This window comes from Centropristis striata, chromosome 11, assembly GCF_030273125.1.
Source record: "Centropristis striata isolate RG_2023a ecotype Rhode Island chromosome 11, C.striata_1.0, whole genome shotgun sequence".
NCBI classification, from domain to species: domain Eukaryota; kingdom Metazoa; phylum Chordata; class Actinopteri; order Perciformes; family Serranidae; genus Centropristis; species Centropristis striata.
This window is the reverse complement of record NC_081527.1, coordinates 27,516,307-27,543,829: the sequence shown is the minus strand read 5'-3', so window position 1 is coordinate 27,543,829 and position 27,523 is coordinate 27,516,307. Positions and strand designations below refer to the sequence as shown.

Genomic DNA, 27,523 nt, shown 5'->3' with positions numbered 1-27,523 from the left:
TATGTTTGGAGGGTTTATTTTTAACACTTGTATTGTTGTCATGACTAAGAAAAAAATATATAGAAATATTTTTTACGCAAAAAAAAAATTGGGCTTTAATTCTGCGCTGTCCAGAAACCCCCCAAAAAACCCAATATCCCAAATGACTCCTGACACATTAAGCTGCTCCAAATATATAATATAATATCACAATTTCAAATCCAAAACTTCAATTTGGTGTATGCATTGCATGTAATTTAAAGGTCTAAAGTCCTGTTATTTGTATGCAGATTAAAGACATCGGGCTGCTCTGAAACAAGGCTGATTTGTGTCTTGACTTCTCTGACATAATACCAGCTTCACAAATGATTTACTACTAAAAACTTCCCTGGAGACGGTCAGAGTGTTAGGGCAATCTAGTGAACACAGGTCCAGCGTGTGGGTTTAAAAGTTCTTTATAAGGGTTTTCAACTACAGCCCAATACCCGAAATGAGGCGGGTCTCACTTGCCAAAATGCCCCCAATTTGAATATGAGCCGTCCAGAGCCGGCTTTTAACAGGACATTTTTTGTCCCTGTCGAAGAGCGGGGCCGTTTTTCTCCCCTGAAAAAAGCCTGGTTGCCGATTGGATAGAACGCTATGCAGGATGTGACGTAGTACTCTATGCCATAACAACACGCGCCATTTGTAAAAGCCGGCTAAGCAGTGTTGCCAACTAAGTGACTTTGTTGCTATAATTTGCAACTTTTCAGACCCCCTTAGCGACTATTTTTCAAAAAAGCGACTGGAGACTAATCCAGCAACTTTTTGTAGTGTTATTGGAGACTTTTTGAAGACTCGTTTTTACTCTTCTTAACGAGCCGCAGGGCCGGTGGCTCGTTAATAGGAGTAAGAACTAATCAAAGCGGCAGAGTCCTCCTGCAGCAGTCTCTCCCAGCTGCAGTCACAGAGCCGGAGGGGATGTTAACTCCTTAGTGTCCGGTCTGCAAATTGCTAATAGGGTAACAGTTAGCTCTGTAGCAGTATAGTGTGTATGTACTGTTGCTGCAGGAGGTGTTCACTTAGCGATCTCTGTTTGTTTACAACAAGCATTGGACACTAATTCATGATCAATATGTTTATGATCAGCGGAGACGCTGTCATGCAGGTGTGGAGTAGTTTCATGTTCCCCAGAGCCAAAAAGGTTGGGAACAATTTTTCATATCCGTAGATAGAAACAAAAGCATATGAGCAAACAATAGAGGAAAGTCTTCAGCGGTGACTTAAAAGTTTTTAGGGAAAGTTGTTCCAGAAATTTGGAGCATCCACTGCAAAAGTTTGAGCACCTTTTCCAAAAGCATCGCTTTAACTGCAGTATGATGATGCCAGTCTGTTTAAAAAGCTTAAATAAGAGATTATCTCTTTATATCCACAGGTAACATCAGCAGGAACTGCACGTCGATGGGCTGGACGGACGTTTTCCCAAACATCAGCAGTGTGTGTGGGTCGGACACCAGCCAGGACAAGGTACAGAGAGCGTCTTTACTGTGATGTAAATGTCACCTGAGCACTAATGAACATGATCCTGCAGCAGGAAAAAGCAGCTGCAACATAAAGTGGACCATTAGCAGCCTGTGATTGATGTAGCCTGCAGGGGTCGGCTGGTAATTAACTGCATCTTTAAAAGGTCAATATGCCCGACTGCAGTGTGATACATGTTTAAATGTGAGCAATTTGCGTGTGTGTGTGTGTTTGTGTGTGCTTCCCTACTCGGTATTTGCGTCATCTAATGAAAAAAAACATTAGCCTTCACTTACACAGCAGTGTACCCAGGTGTGTGTCCTGTGGATATTTTTGAATGAAAGGTTTAATTAGCATCTGATTGGTCGACAGGTCAGACAAGTCAGCTACCTCCCTACTGTAACCCCTGATAACAGGTTGGTCACTACGAATTATCTTTATATGTCACAAAACCTCTTTTCAGAAATGATTTTTTTTGCAATTAAAGTCTTAATTACTGACCATCATGACTCTTGCCTCACACTGAATACATTTCCATTTTTAAGGCAGAACAATATCAACAAGTCAGAACCAGACGACCTCAAAACTTTTATAATGCCTAACCAGGAAGTTTTTTTCCCCCAAACATAGGTCAGTGGCTCAGAACATGCAGCCTTTTTTACAACTGTGATTTGTACATGCTTGTATAATGACCAGGCTAAAACCTCCAGGTCTGAGCAATGAAGCAAACCCAGAAGTGGCTTCAGCCTGCATTCTTTAAAACAAAATGAGACGACTTGCCACTTGATTTATTACCTCAGACTCTGGTGGCAACATTAGGATCTCAATCGCTAGTTTCAAGTCTTCTTCAAGAAAATCTGATGTTAATGTGCAAATAATGGTTCCATTTAGAAGAAAATGGATGATGAAGAAGTGTATGTTTTGGGGCGTGGCTGCCTTTGATTGACAGGTTGCTTACTCTGCAAGCCGCCGTCAGGAGCCGTGAACTTGTTTGTTGTGTTTTTGTCTCAGAACTTTGAGTAAGTAAGTTTTTACTTCATGAAAATTTAAACATTTTGTTCATTTAAAAATGTCTCATGTTCAGCGTTTCGTTGTATTAAAAGACACTCAAAGGAGTCGCTATTCATTTTTTCAGTTTATTTTTTAAATACACCAGTTCTCGCTCCTTCCCATTCCAAATATGTTCTCTCCTGGTTTCAAAAAACAAAAATGTCGATGGACATTAAGCAAGATGGCGACAGTCGTAAGGCCAAACTATTGTGATGTTTCAAATGAGCAGTCCACACACCGACGGGTGACATCAGCGTGACTATGTCCATTAAAATATATATGAGTCATGAGTCGTTATAGATGGTGCTGACAAACTGTCTATTCTGTCCAAGTTGGAGATCTTGTTGAAAAAAGCAGATGGTGAAGCATCATAAAATAGTTAAAAAATAAAGGCACATAAATGCATTTTTTGATGACTATCTGCAAAGTCACAGTAGGCAGTCTCTATAAGTTGTGGAAAGTGAGCACATTTGTGCATAAATGAATGTTCCTGGCTGTTTTTATTGATTCTTGTATCATCTTAAAGAGGTAATCCAGCTATTGAAAGAGATACAATTTTGAATAAGACCAATAAAGTATATTTAGGCAGAGCTCTCTACTCTTCCTTTCATATCAATCTCATGATTTTCATAAGAACAAGTAGGTCTGTATTTAAGTGCAGCTACTGTTATCAAGTCAATCAGGTTTATTACACGTCATATCTCATTAGATATAACTGTATTTACATCTTACAACCCATCCTCAGAGTCACAGCAGAAGCTATTCTGAGGCTGTGATGATAAGTCTGTGTGGTTTTATGTGGTTTGTTAGGCGTGCTGTGGTTTCCGCCTCCACTCTAACAGTTCATGGAAGCAGAAGAAAGGCTTGTTTGGCCTGGATGCTGATAATTGCTGCTCCCCGCCACTGCGGAGGTTCAGTTCGGGTCACGACTGGTCTTATTCTCAATCAGCCTTTGTACTTGTTAAACTAACTATCTCTCCTCGTTTCTCTCCTGTCTCGAACTGTCCTTCTCATCCTGTCTTTTAAAATACTTCTAAGATATATAATAATAAAAGACTGAAAAATACATAATTATTAAAACAAACAAAATAACATCAGATTAGATAAACAAAAAAATATTTTTTTTCTTACACAAATACAACAAAATGTATTTAAAAGCCATGATAAGAGAAGAAGAAATATAAAAATTAAAGACAAAAACATGTATAAGAAAGATAAAGCAAATACATTTCAAAGAAGGAGAAACTGAATATTAGCTTAAATAAAAAATAGTGCATTTTACGTACATAAATACAATAAAATGTATTCAAAAGCTATAATTTATTATAATAATAATAATAGTAATAATAAAATACATTTAAAAATAAAAGACTGAAAACTAAATTCAAGAGATGAATAGATAAATAATTGCTAAAAGGACTTCAAATAAATTACAACGATATAATATTAGCTAAAAAAATAATAAAGAGTGCATATTTAATTTTAAAAAATGCAATAGAATGGAGTTGAAATGCTTTTTCAAATCTATTCAAAATTCGATTTAACACAGACAACGACCCTGGGAAGGAAGGAAGGGAGGAAGGGTTAATTTCTGCTCTGACTTCATCAGGACATAAAATATGTATAACTCGTGTTTCAGCATAAATATGATGTAATGAAGCTTTTGTGCTTTGGATGAAGGTTTGCATCAGATTTAAGGCTTATTATCCTGTACGTGTTGAAGGAGGAGAGAGAGAGACAGAGAGAGGGAGAAAAGTGTTTTTGTTGCTGAGGAAACTTTTTGGCATGAAGAGCTGAAGAGATGGTAATTTCCTGTTAGAAACCAACACAAAAAGATCTGAATCTGCTAATAAATACTCTGTGTGTGTGTGTGTGTGTGTGTGTGTGTGTGTGTGTGTGTGTGTCCTGTTATCTGGCTTCCTCAGAAAAAGATGTTGTGTGTGTTTGATTTCCTCTCCTGACTTCTTTTTGGGAGAAAATTCAAAGCATGATTGAGAAGCTAAAGTCACATTTACATTCAGTTAAAACAGACACACAGCTGGCTCACACTTTATTTTTTCCTGTCATAATGTGTGTTTTGCTCCTTTCAGACATTCAGGTGATATTTCACTTGTTGCTCTCAAGTCTGAAGAAGTTCTCCATGTTCTTTTATATAAAAGTAAGGACAGAAAACTATAAAAAAAAAGAGCTGAAAGTGATGCTATTTTTGTGTAGACCTAGAATCTACCTGTCTATCTACCTTTTTTAATAATATGGGTTTATTGTATTTACATCCTGTGAACTAAAATGTTATTATGATCATTTTATTTCCGGTAAAATAATAATAAAAAAATTGTATTGATGGAGAAAATCTGCATACTGCGAAGTTCATCATTCTTGAACAACTTGATTATTTCTGTTTATTTATGTCTCCCCATAAAAAAATATTTTTTTTGTCTTATTTTTCAGACTTTTGCCAACAGTCACGTCAAATCCTGTCACATTGTTTTACTTCCTGAATCCTTAATGTGACCTGCTTAACTGGTGTTGACACTTTACAAGACATTTCACAAAACAGACAAAGCAGGACAGAGGGTCACACAGAGTTCAGACCAGATGTTCTGCAGAGTGACAAACACCCCATTGACTTTAAAGCCGTTCTGCACATTTAAACATGTTTTATAAGCATTAAGTTAAATCAAATAACTGAATGACCATGAACACGCCAATGCTGCTGTTTATGTGGACATTTGTGACCAAATAATCAGCATTTTATGGTTTGAAACAATCGCTTCGCCTGGAGGAGACAGCAATGAAACGCTAATTCTTGTCTCATTTGTGGTCTGATTAATAGTACGTTTATCAAACACTGTTCGTTGGAAAAGTATTCAGATCCCTTACTTCTGTAAAAGTACTAATAACCACCCTGTGAAATTACTCCACTAGAAGTAAAAATCCTACATTCAAAACTTACTGAGGTAAAAGTACAAAAGTATCAGCATCAAAATGTACTGGACCTCAGACGGGCTGAAGACCTACCTCTTCCAACAATACCTTGGTTAAGTCATGGTCGCCTAAATCTATAAAAAATAAATAAATAAATAAACCTCTACTCTTTTATTTCTTCTCTTCGTTAGCATATAGATTACAGATGGCTCTTAAAGTTCTGTACTTACTTGATTCCTGTGGTCTAAGGCTAGTACCTTCAGGTTGAATGCATTTATTGTAAGTCGCTTTGGACAATTGCGTCAGCTAAATGACATGACTGAAATTATCAATTGCAGATTATTTCATATATTCCAATTAGATTATTATTATTCATGCATTTATGTAAGCAGCATCTTACTGGACTTACATGTCCAGATAGGGCTAATGCAGAATAATTTGAAATTGATCATGTTTTTTTATGTTTAATCTCAACTAGGGGTGGGCAATATGGCCCTAAAAGATTATCATGATATTTCAGGGTATTTTTGGGATAATGATATTCTTGATGATATGACAAAATACTGAAATATATACAGAAATTAGGCTTTTGGTGTAAAGTGGGCATTCCATGGCCTAGAGGTTAGAAATTGGGCTTTAGCAAGGCACCTAACCCCCCACACAGCTCCCCAAGCGCAGCAATGTGCAGCCCACTGCTCCTTACATGGTGTGTTCACTTGTGTGTAAAAAAGGATGGGTTAAATGCAGAGATTGAATTTCCCCATTGTGGGATTAAAAAAAGTAGTTAAATCTTAAATGTAAATCTCAACAGTTGCCAAATACAAAAAATAAGTGGAGTAAAAAATTCTATATTCGCCTCTAAAATGTAGTGGAGTAGATAAAGTTAAGGAGTAAAATGGAAATACTCAAGTAAAGTACGATTTTGTTAAAATTTTACTTAAGTACAGTACTTGAGTGAATGTAGCTAGTTACACTCCTCCACTGACTCCCACTACACATTTACAGTCCCCTCAAAATCAATATGAATTTCTCTGCAAATTTTGAAGATTCTCATGAGAAAAGTTTGATGGAAAGACCAAAAATCAATGAAACTTTCGAAAATGTGCATTAAAATTTTTATGCCTGCTTTAGATGTTTTTTGTCTTTTCCGGAAAAAAAAATGGGAGATGGAAACACATTTTCTCAATAAATTCTAATGTAGCAAAGATTGAACTCACATGACTAATCAGCTGTTTCCTCGGACATGAAAGAACAATTAGAAGTTGCCCACTTGAATCTACTTCTCTCCATTTTCTGTCTTTTTGTTGTTGTTGTTTTCTCTGTTCTTCTTCTCCTGTTTACTGATGGATTAGCCTACAGTGATACATTACACTGCCATTTCCTGACCAAAGTACGTTACTGCAGCTTTGTTTATTCGCTCTAAGCCAGCGGATGGAAACTCACAAATCTTCAAAAGTGGCTTTGACTTTAATGGAAACACGGCTAATCTGGTGATACCCTTTATAGACAGATAGACTTTTCCTCTCACGGCATCATCAGGTTCAAGTTTGACTTTGTTACATTTCTTTGGTTTATGACTGAATACCTGAAAACTAATGACATTACATTTTCGATAGCATGCAGCATTCTGGGATCAAAAAAAAGCGTGTGTGTGTGTGTGTGTGTGTGTGTGTGTGTGTGTGTATCAGGGGTATTTTATGCCAACACACTATACTTAAACGCCTAAAACGCGTCGCCTGTGCCAGCATAAAGTCTGATTAATAGGCGTGCTTACAGACACGCGTATTGCGAGTACACCAGATGACATGGGTGACGGGTGAAAAGTGCCACCAGCGAACGTAGCAGACGCCTGTGTGTGTGTGTAACGCGTGTATGCCTATAACAGTTCAGCTGTTACACAGAGTCTCAGCTTCATATGGTATTGTTTATAAGAAAGCACAACTTATAGATGAACCCCAAGCCCCCACAGAGCTGTCAGGATATTTCTATTATTTTCAGGCCAGTTTTTATTTTCTTGTTAAGGAAATCTCTCTCTCTCTCTCTCTCTCTCTCTCTCTCTCTTTCTAGGTTTGAATGATATCGAATTGATATTTAATGATAGCAAGGGTGAAAGGGATAATTAAAATAATTTCAGCTACTTAAAAATAGTAATAGTAAAGTGCGACACTCACAGCCAGTTCCCAGCTTAGCGCGCGGACATACAGTTCATTACGCACCAGCTGTAATTAGGTAGGTTTACCTGCCTGCAGAAGCCGTAATCGCTGTCACCCCTGAATATTAAGTAGCCATGCGGACCTATCTAATGAATATTCAGTAGCCATGCGGACCTATCTAATGAATATTCAGTAGCCATGTGGACAGCAGTCAGTTCACAATATGATTCCATCGGACCTTATATCTACACTGTTTAACCCAATTCGGCACTTATGCTCAGATCCATTATGTTTTACAGAAATTCGTAGTTAACTAATGAGGTAAAACATTTTGTTTAAGCTGCATTTTGCTGACTTTCACTCCTAAAACAGGCTAATTAAGCCTCCGGTTTTGGCCGGAAAAACGTTAAGTTTATCTGGTACGTACTAGATAGTCTTTCTCTTCATCTATAAGTTGTGCTTTCTTATAAACAATACCATATGAAGCTGAGACTCTGTGTAACAGCTGAACTGTTATAGGCGTACACGCGTTACACACACACACAGGCGTCTGCTACGTTCGCTGGTGGCACTTTTCACCCGTCACCCATGTTATCTGGTGTACTCGCAATACGCGTGTCTGTACGCCTATGTAGAATTGTACTTAACAGTCACGCGGGTCTTCATGTCACGTATTTGAGGCGTAGTTCACCCGTCACGCAGCCGTCACGTAGGCGTATGTGCAACAACGCGTGTACAGCGTCTGCGTGACGCCTACGTGACGCCTGTCTGTCCATTGAAAGTGAATGGAATTTACACGCGCACGTTAGACGTTTGATGTCATCGCATAGGCGCTGTACAGGCGTTTTAGTATAGTGTGCTGGCATAAAATGCCCCTCATAGTGTGTGTGTGTGTGTGTGTGTGTGTGTGTGTGTGTGTGTGTGTGTGAGGCTGTGTGAAATCGTCTCATTTTGGAACTAAATTGCATGTTAGCGTGCAGCCATTAGTATGTAGCTTCAAGGCTGCATGTAATGAGTGATGACTAACAACAAACTTTAAAAAAAAATGTATTGCCCTGATTTCAATGGATCAAACATTTGAACTCTATTTAAAGACAGAGCCAAAAAATACATTTTCTGTTTACTAATTTTCCAAATCCATGTGACAACATGAAGTTTAGAACAAAAGTTATAATGCTGCACCTGCAGCTATTTGATCAGTTCTGTTCGCCCTTTCAAACAAACCTGGTTTTTAATTTGGAAATAATCAGTTTCCGCTTTTTTTAGTTGCATTAGCATCTTATTTTAGCAGATCATACAACAAATCATGTAAGGAAACCAAAATATTTTCCAGATAAATCTTCATAAATCATGTAGAAGAACAGTATTAAGTGAGTGTTTCAGTATTTCAGTGTCTTTGTTCTCACATGAAGGATGTCAATCTCTCTCTCTCTCTCTCTTTCTCTCTCTCTCTCTCTCTCCTCCTGCTCCCTCTCTCTCTCTCCACCCTCTCTCTCAATTCAATTCAATTGGCTTTATTGACATGACGTAACACTGTACATATTGCCAAAGCAAGCGTCAGAAAAAAAAAGATAACAGTAAGGAAAGCAATATTTACAATAAATTATTATAATTCTATTATTCATTTTAAAGGAATTCAGAAAAGAAAAACTAATAACAATAAAAGAAAGCAATATTTACAATCATTGAATTACAATCAATTGATCATTCATACAATCTATCCGTCCCAGCAAAGAAGAAAGAAAAGAAAAAATAAATAAAAACAAAACAAACAACAGCTGTGTGTCACTCGCTCCCTCTATATTTCTCTCTCCTCCTTCTCTCTCTCTCTGTCTCTCTCTCTTTCTCCCCTCCTCCTCCCTCTCTCTCTCCTCCCTCTCTCTCTCTCTCTCTCTCTCTCTTCACTAGTTCACTAGGATCTTTTATTTTGATCACACTTATTTTCTTCCTTTTTATCCTACTTTATGTGTGTAAATTCTTCACTTTAACCTTTGTGTAAAATGCCTACAAACATTCAATGGTGTGCAGAATACAGAAATCTAAGTAATATTCTTTTACAGCAGATAACATGTTGCCGCTGCTGTTTATCTTCATTTATTTGAGTAGCTTCCATGGTGTTATGGATGTGGGATGTGGATTATTTGGAGGTGGAATAAGAGGACAAAGCAAAATTTTAAGTTTAATCCACTTTGGATGTTGTATGTTGGTAAGACTGGTTGGAATCTGAATTTACACTCTGTCAGATTAGTCTGTTTTTAAGAACTGCCTTAAATATCATCTCACCAACACCCACACTAAAGCTGTAAAGTGTTCAACAAAACATATAACATGCTAACCTGATGGCTCTGTTAGAGAAGAGTTTGTCCTCTGGGGAGCATAAATGTGCTAATTTAACTACATCTGTCCTTTAAATGATGATCATCTTTTGAGTCTATGTATTGCCCTTTTCCTGAAAAATCCTGCATACTTTACCTTTAGTGAAGCTTTTAAAAGGCAAAGTTTATGTGCCTAAGTTTTTAACTTTTCGGAGAGGCAAACAACAACAAACATTTCAAAGTGGCATTGTTTGTGCTCGGCCCAGGACAGCAGAGCTCTGCAGCAGGTGATTAGAAACCCTTCGAACATCATTAGCACACATCTAGTGAACATCAGTGCTGTCAGGGAGGTGAGGTGGGTACTAAGAGACAATACACACCACAGAAACAGCCTGTTCACCCTAATGCTGTCTAACTAGAGTCCTCCTCTGCACTTTAATTACATTAAACTTTCTCTTGTGCTGGTTTTGCATATCAGCACATCACTCCTTTTTGCATTATTTCTAAAATAAGCTAGACTATAAAATATTCTACATATATATGTATTTTGATACCGGTTTGCAGTGAATAGAATAAAATAGAATATAAATATTTTATTAATCCCTTTAGGGAAATTGTGTTCGTCACAGAAGCTCCCAAACGACAAATCAGACAGAAATGGCAAGAGAGGAGAAAACATTTGAATACTATACATATGGTCACATCAAAAAGATAAAAAAAAAAACTTGAACACTATACACTTTAAAAGTTAACACTATATACATGGGGGTATAAATAACAGTTAAATAAAACCAGTGACAGTAAAATAAAAACCAAGTTACCTTAAACTGAAAAAACAAGTAAGTGTTAAATGAATAAAAAAAGAAAGAAAATCAGTGCGAGCAATATATAAATCTAAAACCGTATAAGATAGCTGTGTTAATGGGAGAATGCACAGAGCAGAGACACTGATTGTTTAAAGTGCAGTATGCATGTGAGGGAATTGTCCTATTTTATTGCACAAATTGCACAGTGGCAAGAAAAAGTATGTGAACCCATTAAAATGGTTGAAGGCCAAAATAACTACTTTGTAACACCTTTACCTCCAACATTTACATGCATTTAAAACGTGTTGGTGTTTTTTATATGTAACCTATGTTAAAACTAGGACTGCGCGCAGTACTGAACGGGCCCTCGCAGTACACGCGTGTCGGGGCATGCTGCCGTCGGGGTTTGTGCGTTACAGGGGCCAGTCTATACCACCCCTATGAATTTCATTGCCTTAAGTCTTATGGTCTGGGCACAGTGGCACTTATTAAATTAAACTGTTGCCAGAGCGCCAACTAGGGGCCGATCAATAAAACCTTCAAGGGTTATCCTCAGGAGGGCATTGACAATAAGTATGCCAAGTTTGGTGTTAATCCGACCAACCGATTTGGAGATATAAAATACTTAAATTTAAAGAGCGCCACCTAGTGTTCATCGCCCCAAATTTTGCACAGAGCCTCAGGGGCTCATGGGGAAGTAGTAACCTGAGTTTCATGTCATTCAGACACACCAATGTGGAGATATGCAACACTTTGTGTTTTGTGTTGAAAATAGCGCCACCTGCAGGAAGTTGTTATTTAATAACTTGAGTATTCTTTGGGTTATCAAAATTCTTTTAATAACTTTTTTGTCATGAGGGTCCATAGATGCTGTGTGCAAAGTTTGGTGCAAAAAGATGAAATTGCCTAGGAGGAGTTCGAAAAAGTAGGTTTGCGACATTTCGCAAATTTGCGAAAAAAAACTCGAGGCGAAAATGGGAGTGGCGTATATCACGAGATTCAGCACAACTCAGTGAACGCGTGGATATGTTTTTTGAATGTGCGATAAAGTATGTGGGAGTTATTAGCCAAAACGCACTTTCCTTTATTATAGCGCCACCTAGTGGTGGAAATTCAGGATTACAATAGATTATAAAATTTTTCGCCAGGTGTGACTTATATTTGAAGTTTCATGACTTTTGGGGTATGTTCAGGCAGTGAAATATGCGATCATTTGGGGGGAAGAAAAATAATAAAAAGAATAATCATTAGAAATACAATAGGGACCTCGCAGGTCGTTGCCTGCTCGGGCCCTAATAAAGGGTTTTTAACATTTCCACCAATCCACCAGAGTGCCTGCATTTTCTTCTTTTGAATTTACATGCATTTATTTAAATTTTTAGGTTGCTTTCACAACCCAAGTCCGCTTGGTTTGTCCGAATCAGAGTAAAAATTATACGTTTGGTTTGTTTGCATTTAGTCTGGTTTGATAAATGTAAGCGGACCAAAACAAAAAAAGATTTGAAGAGGAGTGTGTATGAAGGTGGAGGGCTGAAATCTACTCGCACTATTATTTTTCCTATTGTTTGTAAAGTTAGCGGTAAAAAATATAAACATGGAAATAAACAAAGCAACATGGAACCGAACGCACACCGAGTATGTTTGATTCTACCGGCCTTAATCTGCTCTGGTGTTTACCAAACTAATGTGGAGAGAAACGCTCAGTACGAGCTCCTGTTGAGGCTCCAGGTCGTCACCAATGTGTTGATCCATTATTTCCACAGACGACGTGCTGCGATCAGGAAGCTGTAGAATCAGAGACGGAGAGCCTTGATGCTCCTACTACCATCTGCTCCTACCACCAAGGCAAATATTAAGTTATTTTGAGCAATATGTTGATAATTCTGTTGTTTTGGTCAGCATCAGAGTACGATCGAAGCGTTCACAAGCAACCAAACGAACCATAACAAGGTTTTAACTAGGGATGTCCCAATCAGGTTTTTTTTGCCTCCGAGTCATTTGATTTTGAGTATCTGCCGATACCGAGTCCCGATCCAATACTTCTATAATACATTAAAAAAATGAGCGAAGACACAGATCCAGGAAGTACTTTTTTTATTTTATCATTTAACACACATTCTTTGAGCACTTCTTTGAGGTAGCTTAAACAATCAAGTAATATTTACAAATAAAAATTCCTCACAGTTTGCAATCGCAGTGTTAATCGCACGCTGCTGCAGTGTTGTTGGTTTTTTTCTTCTTCTTCTCTTCTTCTTGTAATGGGGGCGGCATCAACTTTAAGGTGCATTAGCGCCACCTCGATTGGAGTGTGTGAACTTTTGCTTCGCTTATTGACATGCAGCCTGCAGTAAAATGATATAATGCTGAATATACATATATCTGATCCCTGGTTAGTACATAATGTCTGTTTCAGATCGAGTCTGAAATCTCGGGATCGGCCCCGATTTCCGATCACGTGAATGGATCGGCCCCGATTTCCAATCACGTGATCGGATCGGGACATCCCTAGTTTTAACCGCACCAGAGTTTGATTGAAACAGAGTAAACTTTGGGTTGTGAAAGCACCCTTAAACTGTCTTTTATAATGCCTAACCTGGAAGTTTTTTGCCCTAACCTTTGAGAAATGACTTTGAAGTGTAGTCGCAAGGGAACGGCTGCCTTTTAATGCTTTCTTTTAACGAGTGGAACATTGAATTTGCTGATAACGATCTTTTCAACCTGCCAGCAGGTGGAGCAGGACCCTACTCACTGCTGATAATGCCCATTCAATGGGCTGATAACGTTTAAAACAGGTGAACACATGGGGTCGTTTTTTGGGGAAGACAGTCTTCGGTAGGCACAATAACCTTTATCTTCACAACTGATGATTGTAAGTTCACAACTGATGAAGATTTAAAGGTACCTTCCTCTGGTTCCTGCTGCTGTCATGATGAAGATGAGAATGACTCTTCTCTCCGTCTTTGCAGCTGGTCTTCTACCTGGTTGTGCAGACGCTGTACACTCTGGGTCACAGTCTGTCTCTGATTGCCCTCACCACGGGGAGCGCCATCCTCTGTCTGTTCCGGTAAGAAATAAAAAATATTGCACTATGTGGTCGCAAAATACAAACAAATAAAAAGATACAAAAAAACCTGACTGATTAATTACGAAGGGCTGGTGTTAATTTCAGGCTCATCAAGCTTTGGTCTTTTCCTCTCGTGGTTTATTTCTCTGTGTGCTGATTGACGCCACAGCTGAATCTGAAGAAAAGCTGTCAGTGTAATTGGATTTTAAATTAACCATGGCTGGCAATTAGCCACATTTTCATTTGGCAGATTATCATTAATTGTCAACAGATGTGTGTTTGTGTGTGAGACGGCCTTCTCACTTTACAGCTTAATTGGATTTAGTTTTATTCAGTTTGTTCATTTAAATTGTGATGATTGGAGCTTCTTCTTTTCTTTTTTTTTACTCTGCTGTGGGATTCGTTTTTTAAAAAAGCCACTGGAGGTTTGACCAGAGCAGTGAAGCTTTTGAATTTATCAGGATAAATGTGCATAAATATGTGCTCATTATTTTACACTTTACAGAGTAAATATGAATGTTTTTTATTTCATTACATTTTCAGTGCATGTGTCTTTGATGATGGTTAATCCTCTTTTTTTTTACCTGCTGGTTATCCAGCATAAGGTGAATGTAATTTATTGCATTTAATAAGAAATATTTGTGTCTCAACTCTCTCATGCATGAAGAAGATCCGAGAGGATCAAACAGATGCTTCACAAGGAATAAATTATCTGCAGCCAGTTTGCAGTGTGCAGAACTTTTCTTGGCCTTTACCGTTTTGAATTTTTTTCTGCATGTGTTCATACTTCCATTTCTCTTTATTATGTAATCGTTCTACGAAGAAGCTAATTTTCTATAATCTCTATGTATATGTGTGCAGGAAGCTCCACTGCACCAGGAACTACATCCACCTCAACCTCTTCTTCTCCTTCATTCTGCGAGCCGTGGCCGTGCTGGTGAAGGATGACATCATCTTCAACCGAAACACGCAGTGCTCCAACCAGCCATCACTGGTGAGGTCACTGGTGAGGTCACTGATGAGGTCACTGCCTCTCATCTGCTGCTGAGCGATTTTGGATTTTGGATCATTGCAGAAAATACATTTCTGATGCTTACATGTTTTGTTCAGCAAGATAATCTTCACAGATAAACACCACTTTTATGATGTTTGAAGCTTTATTGCAGCCAAGAGAAGTGATAAGCTAACATTTTGCTATAGAGAACTACACCACGGTCGCATTACTTCAACGTCACTACTGTTAGGTTTAGACGCTCTCGGACAAGCTAACCAGCTGTTTGACAAGGAAGTGAATCTGTAGCCTAATAGAATCTCAACCTCCGTGTCTGAGGAAAGAGCCAAACCAGAAAGTGCCTTAAGCTGCATTCTAACGAAAATTCCAGCAGGGGGCACTAAGTTTGGCTGCAAAAAAATTCTGTCCATTCATTTCAGTGCAAAATTTGAAAACTTCTCACTTGATTTATTACCTCAGAATTTTTTTTTAGGACAACACTATAGTCTCAATCACTAGTAAAAAATCTTCTTCAAGACAATTTCATATTAATAGTTCAAATAATGGCCCCATTTAGAAGAAAATAGAAGATAAAGAATAATATGATTTGGGGCATGGCTACCTTTGATTGACAGGTCACTAACAAGGCGAGCCGTTATCAGGAGAGAAGCAGAACAATACGTATCCACGGCAAGGTGTCAATAAAGTTATATATAACGTTATATAGATAGAAAAAAGGATGTTTAGCGGTTTGGTCTCATAACTAACATGACTCATAACATTGACCCTTTCACTGTATTTTCACTTAATGACAGTTTATTTGAACACTGTTCAGTAAAAATGTTTTGTTCAGTGTTTGGTTGGACTAACAGACACTCCAAGGAGCAGACCATATCTGGACTGTGGAGGAGGAGAGGGATCTGATCACTGACTACAGCCTCTCTACACCTCAACCTGACTGAGAGAAGCTGCTGCTAATTCATGTTAGCATTAACTGGAGCATTAACTGAGATGTTAGTTTTGGCAAAAAACAAAAACAAAATGTATGTTACTTACCTCAGAAAACTGAGCGACTCCTTGGAGTGTCTGTTAGTCCAACCAAACGCTGAACAAGACATTTGTACTGAACAAAACGTTCAAATAAACTGTCATTAAGTGAAAATACAGTTAAAGGGTCAAAGTTATGAGACCAAACCGGTAAACGTCCTTTTTTATATCTATATAACGTTATATATAACTTTATTGACACATTGCCATGGATACACATTGTTCTGCTTCTCTTCTGATGATGGGTCCCCTTATTTTCTGAGGTAATAAATCAAGTGACAAGTTTTCTCATTTTGCACTGAAATGAATGGATAGAATTTTTTTGCAGCCACACTTAGCGCCCCCTGCTGGAACTTTCGGTAGAATGCATCTTAAGGCACTTCCTGGTTTGCCTCCATGCTCAGACACGGAGGTTCCCGCCTGTTGTTAATGCAAAAATGAACTGAGGTTCATTAGTGAATTACAGAAAGACATGTTTAACAATCAGAATGACGGGATAATTAGTAAGTAAAGGTCATGTGCCAGTTTTGTTTAGCATATTGCTCAGTGAGCCCTGGAAATAATGGTGGCAAGAAAACTCGGTACACAGCTCATGATGAAGACCCTGAAAATATAGATTATTTTGCTTTTATGTTGGAGATAAAACACTGTAATAATTGACGTTAATACTATCAGGGTGCTCTGACCTTTGTTCTCACTTCTACTCACTGCACATATTGATCTACAAATTAAAGCTAAACAGGGAGTGTAAACCCACATATCGGGATAATAAACATAATTAGCACAGTGTCTCTGTGGTCACTTACAAACAATAGGATGTCCACTATATATTGACGTGAGAAAAATACTTAAAGGGTAATTTCATGTCGCTGTTACAAAATTGCTGATAGTTTTGAGACATTTACCATTTTAGTGTTTCGAGTTTGGACACTAAGTCAATTTGACCTTTGTTGTTATTTAGGTGGGATGTAAAGCCAGCCTGGTGTTTTTCCAGTATTTCATCATGGCCAACTTCTTCTGGCTGCTGGTGGAGGGTCTGTACCTCCACACGCTACTCGTCGTCATCTTCTCCGAGGACAGACACTTCATCGTCTACATGTTCATCGGCTGGGGTGAGCCTTATTAAATTTCACCACTTTCGAATAAGAAGAACTGACTTTCTGGTGTTTAAAGCCTCATTATTTTTATGCTCAGTCAAATCAAAAGGTGTTGGAATCCACACAGCGTTGTCTCTGAACTCTGCAACTTCACAAAGCTTCTTTTAGTTTCATCAATCTTACTTCTAGCAGCAGCAGGCAGCTTGAAGAAGGTAAACCCACTGCACACTAATTACCTTCCATGGCAGCTTAATAATGAAGATATCATGAGATCACATGAGAATACAGGATCAACAGATCATGGAAATCCATCTTGTCAGGCTTTAAGTAATGCATTTGTGTCTGCATGACAAGTGTTCGGGCCAGTCAGAGTCACTCAAGGCAGAATGTAACCTAGAAAGACAGATTTAATGACCTGCCAAGTTTTATTTGAAAGTGTCTTTCCTTTTCCAAATAGTTTCCAATGTACCAAACAGTCTGGTGTGTCAAGTTAGTTCACTTTTAACAGACAGACACAGTTAGTGGCTGAAGAAATGGAATATTCACCAACTAAAGCATCAGATATCATTCTCAGGAGTTGTTGGAGACCAAGTCAGAGCTAAAAGGAGAGTAAATATTAGACTTACATTGATCATGGAGACACAAACATGACTCCTCTGGGGCCTTAATGTTAAGTGTGGAAGTGCAAATAAGCAACTGTTTGATAACTTATCAGTTTGTTGTGGAGTTATTCAGACCCCTAGTCCCCAAAGTTTGATTAATGCAGCTTTAGACAAAATGTATCAGCTGTTGTAGCCAGTTTTCGACATAACAATCAGACATTTAAAGTGCTTATACACTCACCAGCCACTTTATTACCTACCAAGGTGTCAAATCATATCAAATCAAATCAAATAGCCTTTATTGTCATTGTAGGGGTAAAAGCTAATTTAGGTCAATTTTGCTATCGGAAATTGACTAAATTAATATTTAACACTTTAAATGAATTAAAGTTACTCTCGGGGCACCACCCATTCACGTAGGAATGGGAAAGATAGCAAAAATCACAGTCTCAAATCTTAAAAGTCAATGAATCCTTGACGTGTCAGAGGTTGGCTTTCACACAATATTTCATAAACAATACCAGGAAACTTCTTGTTAAAATAGGAAAAATATTTATTTACAGTAATAATATCCAAGTAAAATACTGTAAATTACAAATAAGGCACACAGTAATAGTAATATTATGTACGAAGCTATATATGTGTGTGTATAACTATGTATGTATGTAAGTATAGGCGTCTATGTGTATTGAGGTGAGTGTGTGTGTAGACGAAATGAGAGAGAGTGTGTGTGTGTGTGTGAGAGAGAGAGAGAAAGAGAGAGAGGAGGGGCGGAGAGAGAGAGAAGTTGCGAACGCCCCCTCCTTTTAGGGTGGTACGCGCAAGATGGCTGCCGTGTACTACCCAGGTAGAATAAACACTCCAACAATGGGGGGTTGAGTGCCCACGTGGCGTCGAGAAACAAAGCGCACAGTAACGTGGGTGACTTAGCGTTGGAGTTTGAACACAACGACCAAATCAACCACGGAACAGCGCCTTGGGTTCTTTACGCACGGCGTGCGTAAAAGAGAGGCAGAGAGAGGGAGAGAAAGTGAGAGAGAGACGGCGAATAAGCCGGTCGGGGGTCTCACAGTTAAACTGACCGTGCCGGTCAAACACAAATAACACCTCTACAATGCAGTAATAACACCAGCAAAATAAGAATGAGAGAGAGAGAGAGAGAGAGAGAGAGATGCGCCGATTGGAGCCGGCGCAGTGGGAGAGAGAGAGAGAGATGGAGAAAACAGCGCACCAAAGTAATACAACTACAGTAACACAAACAGTAAATTCACAAACAGATTTAAAAGAAAAACCTTTCTTAACTAAGATCTGCCCAGATATATTAAGCCCTTACTTGAGAGAAATCGATCCGTGATTTCTCAGCTGATTCGGTCAGGCGGCGGTGGCGGCGGCGTGGAAACACGTGGAGCCGATCAGCTGTTCGTCGGCCTCAGAGAATCCCTTGCAATGAGAGGCAGGCTTCGTGGCACGACGGTGTTTAATACTCGTCAGTAATAAACAGTCTATTATCCTGATGAAGGATGCAGGGAAAAAGTGTCGACAAAGAAAAAGAAAAAAGGGAATCTGGTCGCCTTTTTCCTTTGAAGTTATTCACTGTCCCTTAGTGAATAAATAAACCGGTTGGTTTTCTGAGTCCTTTAAAAACGTTGCACAAAGGTAATTAATCTGAGTTTACTCTGGCCAAAAAGCAAACTTTAGAAAAACTATGGTCCCTTTGTCTTGTTCAAAAAAGAGGGAAAACAATTGTGGTACCTGGAACACGTCTCTTTAGGTCAATGGAATACCTGAGAACGAAGGAGCAGTGGGCTACGTTTGGTTTTTGTAAACCGCGCTCAGCTCTTGCAAGCGTCACCGGTCAGTGGTCAGTTGGCCAATGAGTGTTGAGGAGAAGACCCCCCGGGTGGGGCTCCGCACAGGTTTTGCAATATCAAAATGGCTGTCAATTAACATAATCCCTCGTGGTTGAAACAAAGGACAGTAACATGTGGTTTAAGGCCTTAACAGCTGGCTTGGTCCTTACATCATTTTATAGTTCACTATACAACGAAATTGAAAGTGCCACTGCATAAGGTGCATCGTTATGATAATCATAACACAAAACAACATGAGTTAAAACATTTAAAAATACTGAGCAAAGCAAGGACAAAACAAGAACAAGGACATGTGATGTAATAAATAAGTATTAAATAAATAAATGACGACTGAAAATGCTATAAATTATAGGTGAGGTAGATTGTATGTTTTGCACATATCAATTGTATTGCACATGTCTGTTTTATTGCACATTTTAATTAATTTATCCTGTGTGGGTGTTGAGAGTTCTGAGTGTTGAGAGTTCTGACAGCCCAGGGAAAGAAGCTGTTTTTCATCCCGCTCGTTCTGCATTTAAGGCTTCTGTAGCTCCTCCCAGAGGGCAGCAGGCTGGGCAGGCTGTGACCTGGGTGGAGGTGGTGACCTGGTGGAGGTGGTAATGGTCGATCTTTCTCGCTCTGGAAAGACATCGGGAGCTGGCAATGTCGTCCAGGGAGGGCAAGGGGCAGCCGATTGTTTTTTCAGCAGACCTTATTACCCTCTGCAGCTTCTTTTTATCAGCTTCTGAGCAGCAAGGAAACCAAACAGAGATTAAGAAAACACATTCTTGATGGTGGAGCGGTAGAAGGTGGTGTGGTCTTCTGCTGCTTCAAGTTTGGATGTGTTGTGCATTCTGAGACAGTGAGTGGTTATTTGTGTTCCTGTTGAACCAGTCTCTATTCTCCACTGACCTAATCAACAAGGCAACAAGGCTCACTGGGTATTTTTTCTGTAAACTCTAGAGACGTTGTTAGATCAGCAGTTTGGGAAGTACTCAGACCAAAGAACCCGTCTGGTTCAAAGTCACTTCAGTCACCTTTCTTCCTCATTCTGATGCTCGCTTTGAACTTCAGTAGCTCGCCTTTACCATTTCTACATGAATAAATGCATTGAGTTGCTGCCATGTGATTGACTGATTATATATTTGCGTTAACGAACAGTTGAATGGGTGTACTCAAAAATGTGGCTAAAACTGTATTGGAGGTTTCTCTTTTTGTCTCGTTTTGCTGTGTTCGGGACATTTCTGGGCATCACTGAAGAGCCTTTGTGCCTCAGATAATGGATGTGTATAAAGAAAACTGGATACAGTGTTGGAGGCAGGGCTCTGTTCATTCCTATGAAAGTTGCTCAGTGGTGCATGAAGCCCAGAAATGTATGACTTTTGTGCCTAAAAATACCAGTACACCTTCTATGGGGTCCATAAAGCAAGCATCAAAGAAGCCAACTCCCTAGACCGGTGGCTCAAATGGGGGTACGCGTACCCCTGTGGGTATGTGAAGGCACTCCAGGGATTTTAGATTTTAAAATATACATTTAAAAAGCATCCATGCAAAAATCCTTTAAAAATAATTTACCGGTAATAAATATTTTAGGAAAATATAAGTTAAAGTTCATAAAAATAATGTTATATTGAGTCGGCTATTCAATTTCATTCTCCTAAAAACCCAGAGTGTCCCCCATACCAGGATGGTTCGACCCAACCTGTCATATGCCACCTGGCATCACCTGTTAATCACTTGAAAACTCAAAGATGGAGTTGTGGTTGAAGCGTAGCAGTTATAGTTTTAAATGGTTATATGCTCACTGTTTTTACTACATTAGTTTGAATCACTACATTGTAGTGATGAGAAATATTTGCAATAATTTAGTCATGGATTATTAACATTTAAATGTTTTTTATTTTCAAACGTTTGAATTTTGTATGTGTTTATCAGTTCCAAAGTTTAATAAATCAGACACTGATGGCACAGTGCTCTGTTTTTAAGTCTTTTTTTTTCCCAACCAAAAACGCTTTGCCCTGATTAGGGGGTACTTGGCTGAAAAAATATTTCACAGGGGGTACATCACTGAAAAAAGGTTGAGAACCACTGTACTAGACTATCGAAATGTTATTAAAAAATGGCTATGTATTTTTGGCTATGGTTGTGGCATTTGAAAACAATTTCATTAACAGCTGTTTCTTTCCAATGTCTATTGTTGGGGCCCCATGGCATCACGTGACAAACCAAGAAATTGTTATTCCAATTAGGTTAAATTTTAAGTTAAAAGTTTCCTTTGTGACGTTTTGCAGGAATCCCCACGGTGTTCGTCTTTGTCTGGGTGATGACAAGGATTTATCTGGAGGATACGGGGTGAGTCACACCAACCAACCAGGAAACAATCCCTCATCAGCATGAAAACATGATTCAGATTTGTTATTAATGTATTTCACAGTATCCTTCAGTTAAATTGTATCGGTAAGCCATCTGCTGCCTGATTGATATTTGTTTTGTCCAAAGGATATATTGACGTGCATCTCTTTGGAATTGTTTTTTATTTGATCCATTATTATTTATGTGCATGTTATGAAGACAAGTCGCATTTGAAGGTGTTACATGTTGATATTGAACAGGGACTTAATGTGTTGTTTCATTAAATCCACAAATAAAATGTTATTGATGAGATTAAGCCAGCAGATGTGAACGCGGCTTGGATTCCAATAAGACTAATATCCCCCATGTCAAAGAGCACTTTATTGGATATTTCAGCGGGAGGGATTTGCATTGGATCTGCTTGTCTTCTGTTGCACGTTATTGCAGCCGACACAGCAGCTCATCAGTGAGCGAGTCGCACCGAGTGGGCGTATTCTTAAAAAGACTCTGTGAAACAACTCTGCAACAACAATTACAGAGCAGCAGGCTGATTTATAAAAAGGACGGCGAGGATACGGTTTCATAGTGTGAGGACAATGTGTGGTGAATAACAATTAAGCTGGAAACTTTATTCTTGACTTTGGGAATAGAAGCTTCACAAAATAAACTTAATTGCATGTTCTGCAGCTTTCAACAATTTGATAAAGGGTGTGAGATGTGAATGAAAGATGCAGAAACCAGAGCTAGATTACGTCAAAAATTGAGTCTTGGGATTTGACTTTGAGTTGACTGCTGTCAGACTTGATTCAATTTAGACTTGACGTAAGATTTAAAAGGAGTCGGGTCTTAAGTTATGGCCGTTTGGCTCTGAAGCCTAGTTCAGACTGACGGGCCTTCAGAGTCATCAGATTGCTCTATAGTTTAGAGATAGACCGATATCGGGCCGATATTTGCGTTTTTTCTTGTATCAGCATCGGCTGATACGTGCGTGCGTTCGCCAGTCAATTAGCCCATTTCACTGAGCCAACACCAGGCAAGGGTTGGTACAACATCTGCCATTCTCTGGTGAGCTGCTGCTGATACTGGAAAAAAGAAGAACACATCAGATATATGGATCGTCCAACATGGTCTCACAGGACCATGAAATAGTGTGAAAGGTGAAATAGCCACGGATTTGCTTAACTCAAAATCTGTGGAATAGCCATGGAATCACTAAAATTTCCATGAAACTGACATCAGCAATGCAAGTTAATGACAGTCATATCCCGTGGCTATTCCAACATACAAAGTGATTATGTGCATTCACTGAGTGAATATTTAGAAAATAAAACATATATTTCCCACTAGTAATGTGATCAAAATCCATTTTTATGCAGAAAGTAAGTCAAAATATTGATTTTTTTTAACTAAAAATGAGAGAACTGTGGAAATATCCATGGAATAGCCACAGGATATGACTGTCATTAACCTGCATTGTAGTGTAATCCGTGTCAGTTTCACGGAAATTTGAGTGATTCCGTGGCTATTCCACGGATTTTGAGTTAAGCAAATCCTTTTCACGGATTCCTGTGAGACCAGGTTCGATCATCTGAGGCGCCACCACCTTGAGGCCTAGAACAACATACACATTGTTTGCTATCCAACTGTAAATATGTTTTGTTTGTTTTGTTAATAAATGTTTCTTTTTTTGTTTAAATTGAGACTTGTGTAACATTTGTTATCATTGTGTCATTTTTATCATGTAATGGAGGGAGAAAAGGCAATATCGGCTTCAAGAATCGGCCCAAAAAAATCGGCAGCACATATCGGGGATCAGTTAAGACTGATGTCAAAATAATCGGTATCGGCATCAGCATTAAAAACTCGTATCGGTCGACCGCTTCTTCAGTTCATGCTACACATTCGTTGTCTTGTGTTTGAGAGGCTGTTGTGTGACTGGCCGGTGACGGGGTCACAAATTATAAGATCTTATTTATTTATTTTATAGTATTTATGGTGATGAGCATGTCTATGTAAGTTGACCCATGGGAAAGGCAGGTTCAATCTGGCAAAAAATCACTGGTTCAGGCAGGGGGCGCAAAAAGTGTCAAAGCATCGTTCAGAATAAATGATTAATTACTCAATTACAAACACGCACACACCTCCTACTCTCTTACTTTTTTTCTATCTCAAGCACACAAACCACCAACACAGCAATCAATATTCCTTCTCTCAACCCGTCTCGCAGCTCCCCAACAGACTCTCTGACAGACCCAGATATTTAGTCTACTACAGGGGTCTCAAACTCAAATTACCTGGGGGCTGCTGGAGGCAGTATCAAAACGACCAAAAAAAGACACAAAATGACCAAGAAAAGACACAAAATGACAAAAAATTACCAAAAAAAGACACAAAATGACTGAAAAAAATAAATTACTTAAAAAAGACACAAAATTACTAAAAAAGACACAAAATTATTATAAAAAGACACAAAATTACCAAAAAAAGACACAATTTAAAAATAAATAAAAAAAGACACAAAATGACGAGAAAAAAAAGACACAAAATCACCTAAAAAAGACACAAAATTACATTACATAACATTTCCACTTCTTCCGGTAACAACAACATGGCAGATAATAAACAGTCTGGTAGCAGCCACTTTTTTTTGTTAATGTCGTAGAAACAAGTTAAACAAAGCTCCAGCTTGCGCAATAAAAATGGACCTTCCACACACAACATGGTAAAGTGCCATTCATATAAAACTCACATTAAACTTTCATATCAAGGTGGGGGCCACAAAATATCGTCACGAGGGCCGCAATTGGCCCACGGGCCGCGAGTTTGAGACCCATGGTCTATTAGATGTCTCAAATGTGTCCGTGAGGCAAATCTCTCGGATTGCATCTGCGAACAGTCCACACATAAAGTTTGATTTCACGGGAAGTCAGAGAGGCATAGGACAGCATCAGACAGCTGTTGTTGAGACAAGAAACTTGACTATTTAACTAATAGGACTATAAATATTGTTCCAAAGCGTAATTTTACTTGTCAGCTTAAGACTTTCCATCTTGACTTGTGGGATAAAATGTGTCCATTGTTTCCACTGTTCCTCAAACTTGTTGGAGGTTGCACCAGTGAAATAATTCAAATACAATGGGATGTAATCCATGACTGAGGATGTAATGGACTGTAAAGTGGATAACCAAGCTCTAAATTTACTGGTCAGTCAACTTGCCAGCCCTCAGTTATGATCATGAGCTGATTGAGGTTGAGATGTTGAAATTAGTTTTCTCAGCAGAGTGATGGGTTAATCCTCAGAGGTATGCTCATCAGCTCAGACATCCAAGAGATGCTCAGTGTTGAAACTCCATGTCAGAAGAAGCCAATTAAAAAGGTCCATCCTGCTGATAATGATGCCTTATATTTCCATTTTCTGGGCATGTCTAAGGCTACGTTCAGACAGCAGGGCTTAATGCTCAATTCGGATTTTTTTGTGGAATCCGATTTTTTTGCAAGGTCGTTCACATTTCCAATTAAATGCGACTTGTGTGTGATCTCCAGTGTGAACTTTAAACGTACCAAAAGTGTCCCGCATGCGCATTGGAGGACACGACAACATCACATGCAGCGAGCGTGCTCAGTGTTTACGGAAGTAGCGGAAAATGTGGCCGCGAGCAGTAAGCCTATGTATGATGAATGCGACCTGGCCGTTCAGACTGGAGTCGCATGTCAAAAGATCAGATATGTATCGGTTTTAGGACCACATATCCAAGTGGCCTGGATCGCATTTGAAAAAATCGGATCTGTGTCGTTCAGACTGTCATTAAAAGATCAGATGCAGGTCACAGAGGGGCGAAAAAATCGGATTTGGGTCACTTCAGGCTGCAGTCTGAACGTAGCCTTACTGGGACCCAGAATCAGATGCAAAACATGTGTGCAGGATTACATACTCCACCTGACCTGGTAATACAGTGGGATCCTTAAGAAAGAGCTGCAGGATATGGCTTTAAAGATGCCTGGGCTACCTTGAACTCCTGCAGCCTGTACCTGGATAAGTGGACAAAAATCAATAAATGGATTTTAGACTTAAACTTGCCCTGAAGGACATGAGACTGTAAGGACGTGAATTACTTTTTTAAAAGCTCTGGGCCAGCATTGAAAATGTCTTGAGTAGGTAGCAGTAGCTAACCATTCACACTTTGTGTATATTATGTATCTACTATAATACTTATATAATGGTTATTTATGTTGCCCTCAGATGCTGGGAGAGAAATGACAACCCCATACCCAACTGGGTGATCAACGGACCAATCGGATTCTCTATTATGGTACGTGATGGCTCTTTACCTCCAGTTTTGTCTGCAGGTTTTTACATACTTAGTTCAAAAAGCACTTCAAAATGGAAACATGCATGGTGCGTAACACCCTTGAATCACCAAATGTATTTATACATTGTTGCATGTCATTTGATGCTGCAGCAATATTAGACATTATTAGACACCTGAAAAAAGTGCTTGGGTACTGAGGTGATAAAGTATAAAGGGCAATAGAGTTATTATTTGTTGTGAAGGAGTTGTGTTGGATGGGTCAAACAAACACAGGACTTATTTTAACATAACTTCTGGTTTTGTTACTGTTCACTACGATGACGTATTAGAGCCATGTATGAAAAAAATAAATAAATACAGATCTGGGGGAGGGGGGTTATATTTCGAGAAAAAGGTGGCAAATCTATGAGAAAAAAGTTGCAGATTTATGAGAAGATTTTAAGTTGTTGTTATCACACTGATGTTAGTTGTCATTTCTCTGATCAGTTTGGTTTTAGTTAGTTATTTGATTCTATAAAACTGATTAAAGTGGCAAACCCACGAGAGAAAAAGTAGCAGATTTATGAGATTATAGTGGCAAATCTACGAGAGAAAAAGTAGCATGTTTATGAGATTATAGTGGCAAATCTACGAGAGAAAAAGTATCAGATTTATGAGATTAAAGTGATAAATCTACGAGAAAAAAAGTAGCAGATTTATAACAGAAAGAATGTTGGAAAAATAGGGTACGGTTTTGTTTTTCAAGGAACTACATCACCACAGAAGCTGCCGCATGCACTACACTATGTCAGCAGTGAGTGACTTAATAACTCAAATTATACTTTGCAATTGGATTTAGCAATAAGGAAATACTTGTGGTTTTAGCCCAGAATCACCACCATAAGTATCCTGACTTTGAAGAGACATTGCCATGATTTGGTAGCCTGGGTATACCCAGACTGCCTTGCGCGCTCAAATTTAATTTCGAACCTCCAGACGGTCTGGCAACCAAGCCAGTTTCGTAGCCCTGTTTTAGGGATCCAATCACAGAGCGGGGAGGGACGGTGAGACGATGACGCGTACTACTCGGCACTTGGAAGCTTTCCGGATCCAACATGGCTGCTGCAGACGCGAAACTCTCTATAGCTGCAGATGGTGTTTTAAATAGTTTAGAGCGAAAGTTGAAAGGCGAAAGGTCTCTCAGCGGCTCCGCTGAGATCACCGACGTTATGGTAGCGGGGCTATTAGCGTCGCTAGCGGCTATTAGCGCCGCTAGCGGCTAATAGCTATTAGCGGCCAATAGCTATTAGCGGCCAATAGCTATTAGCGGCCAATAGCTATTAGCGTCGCTAGCGGCTAATAGCCCCGCTACCGTGGACAGCGGAGCCGCCGAGAGGCCCGCAGCAGCTTGTTTATTGCCCATAAAATCAGTGGATGTGTGTGGCAGAATGACATGAGGGGGAATAAAGCGTGAAAATAAATAATCTTGCAGAAAGCGAGAAC

General features: G+C 39.0%; 1 protein-coding gene across 1 annotated transcript in view; it reads left to right on the top strand.

The window, feature by feature from the left end:
* Nucleotides 1-27,523, top strand: part of LOC131979809 (vasoactive intestinal polypeptide receptor 2-like) — a 95,768-nt gene that overhangs the window by 48,893 nt on the left and 19,352 nt on the right. The window contains exons 4-9 of the mRNA XM_059343850.1: nt 1,394-1,485; nt 13,695-13,792; nt 14,654-14,786; nt 16,792-16,942; nt 21,671-21,731; nt 25,972-26,041. Coding sequence (XP_059199833.1) covers nt 1,394-1,485; nt 13,695-13,792; nt 14,654-14,786; nt 16,792-16,942; nt 21,671-21,731; nt 25,972-26,041 — 605 coding nt within the window. The remainder of the gene's footprint in view (nt 1-1,393; nt 1,486-13,694; nt 13,793-14,653; nt 14,787-16,791; nt 16,943-21,670; nt 21,732-25,971; nt 26,042-27,523) is intronic.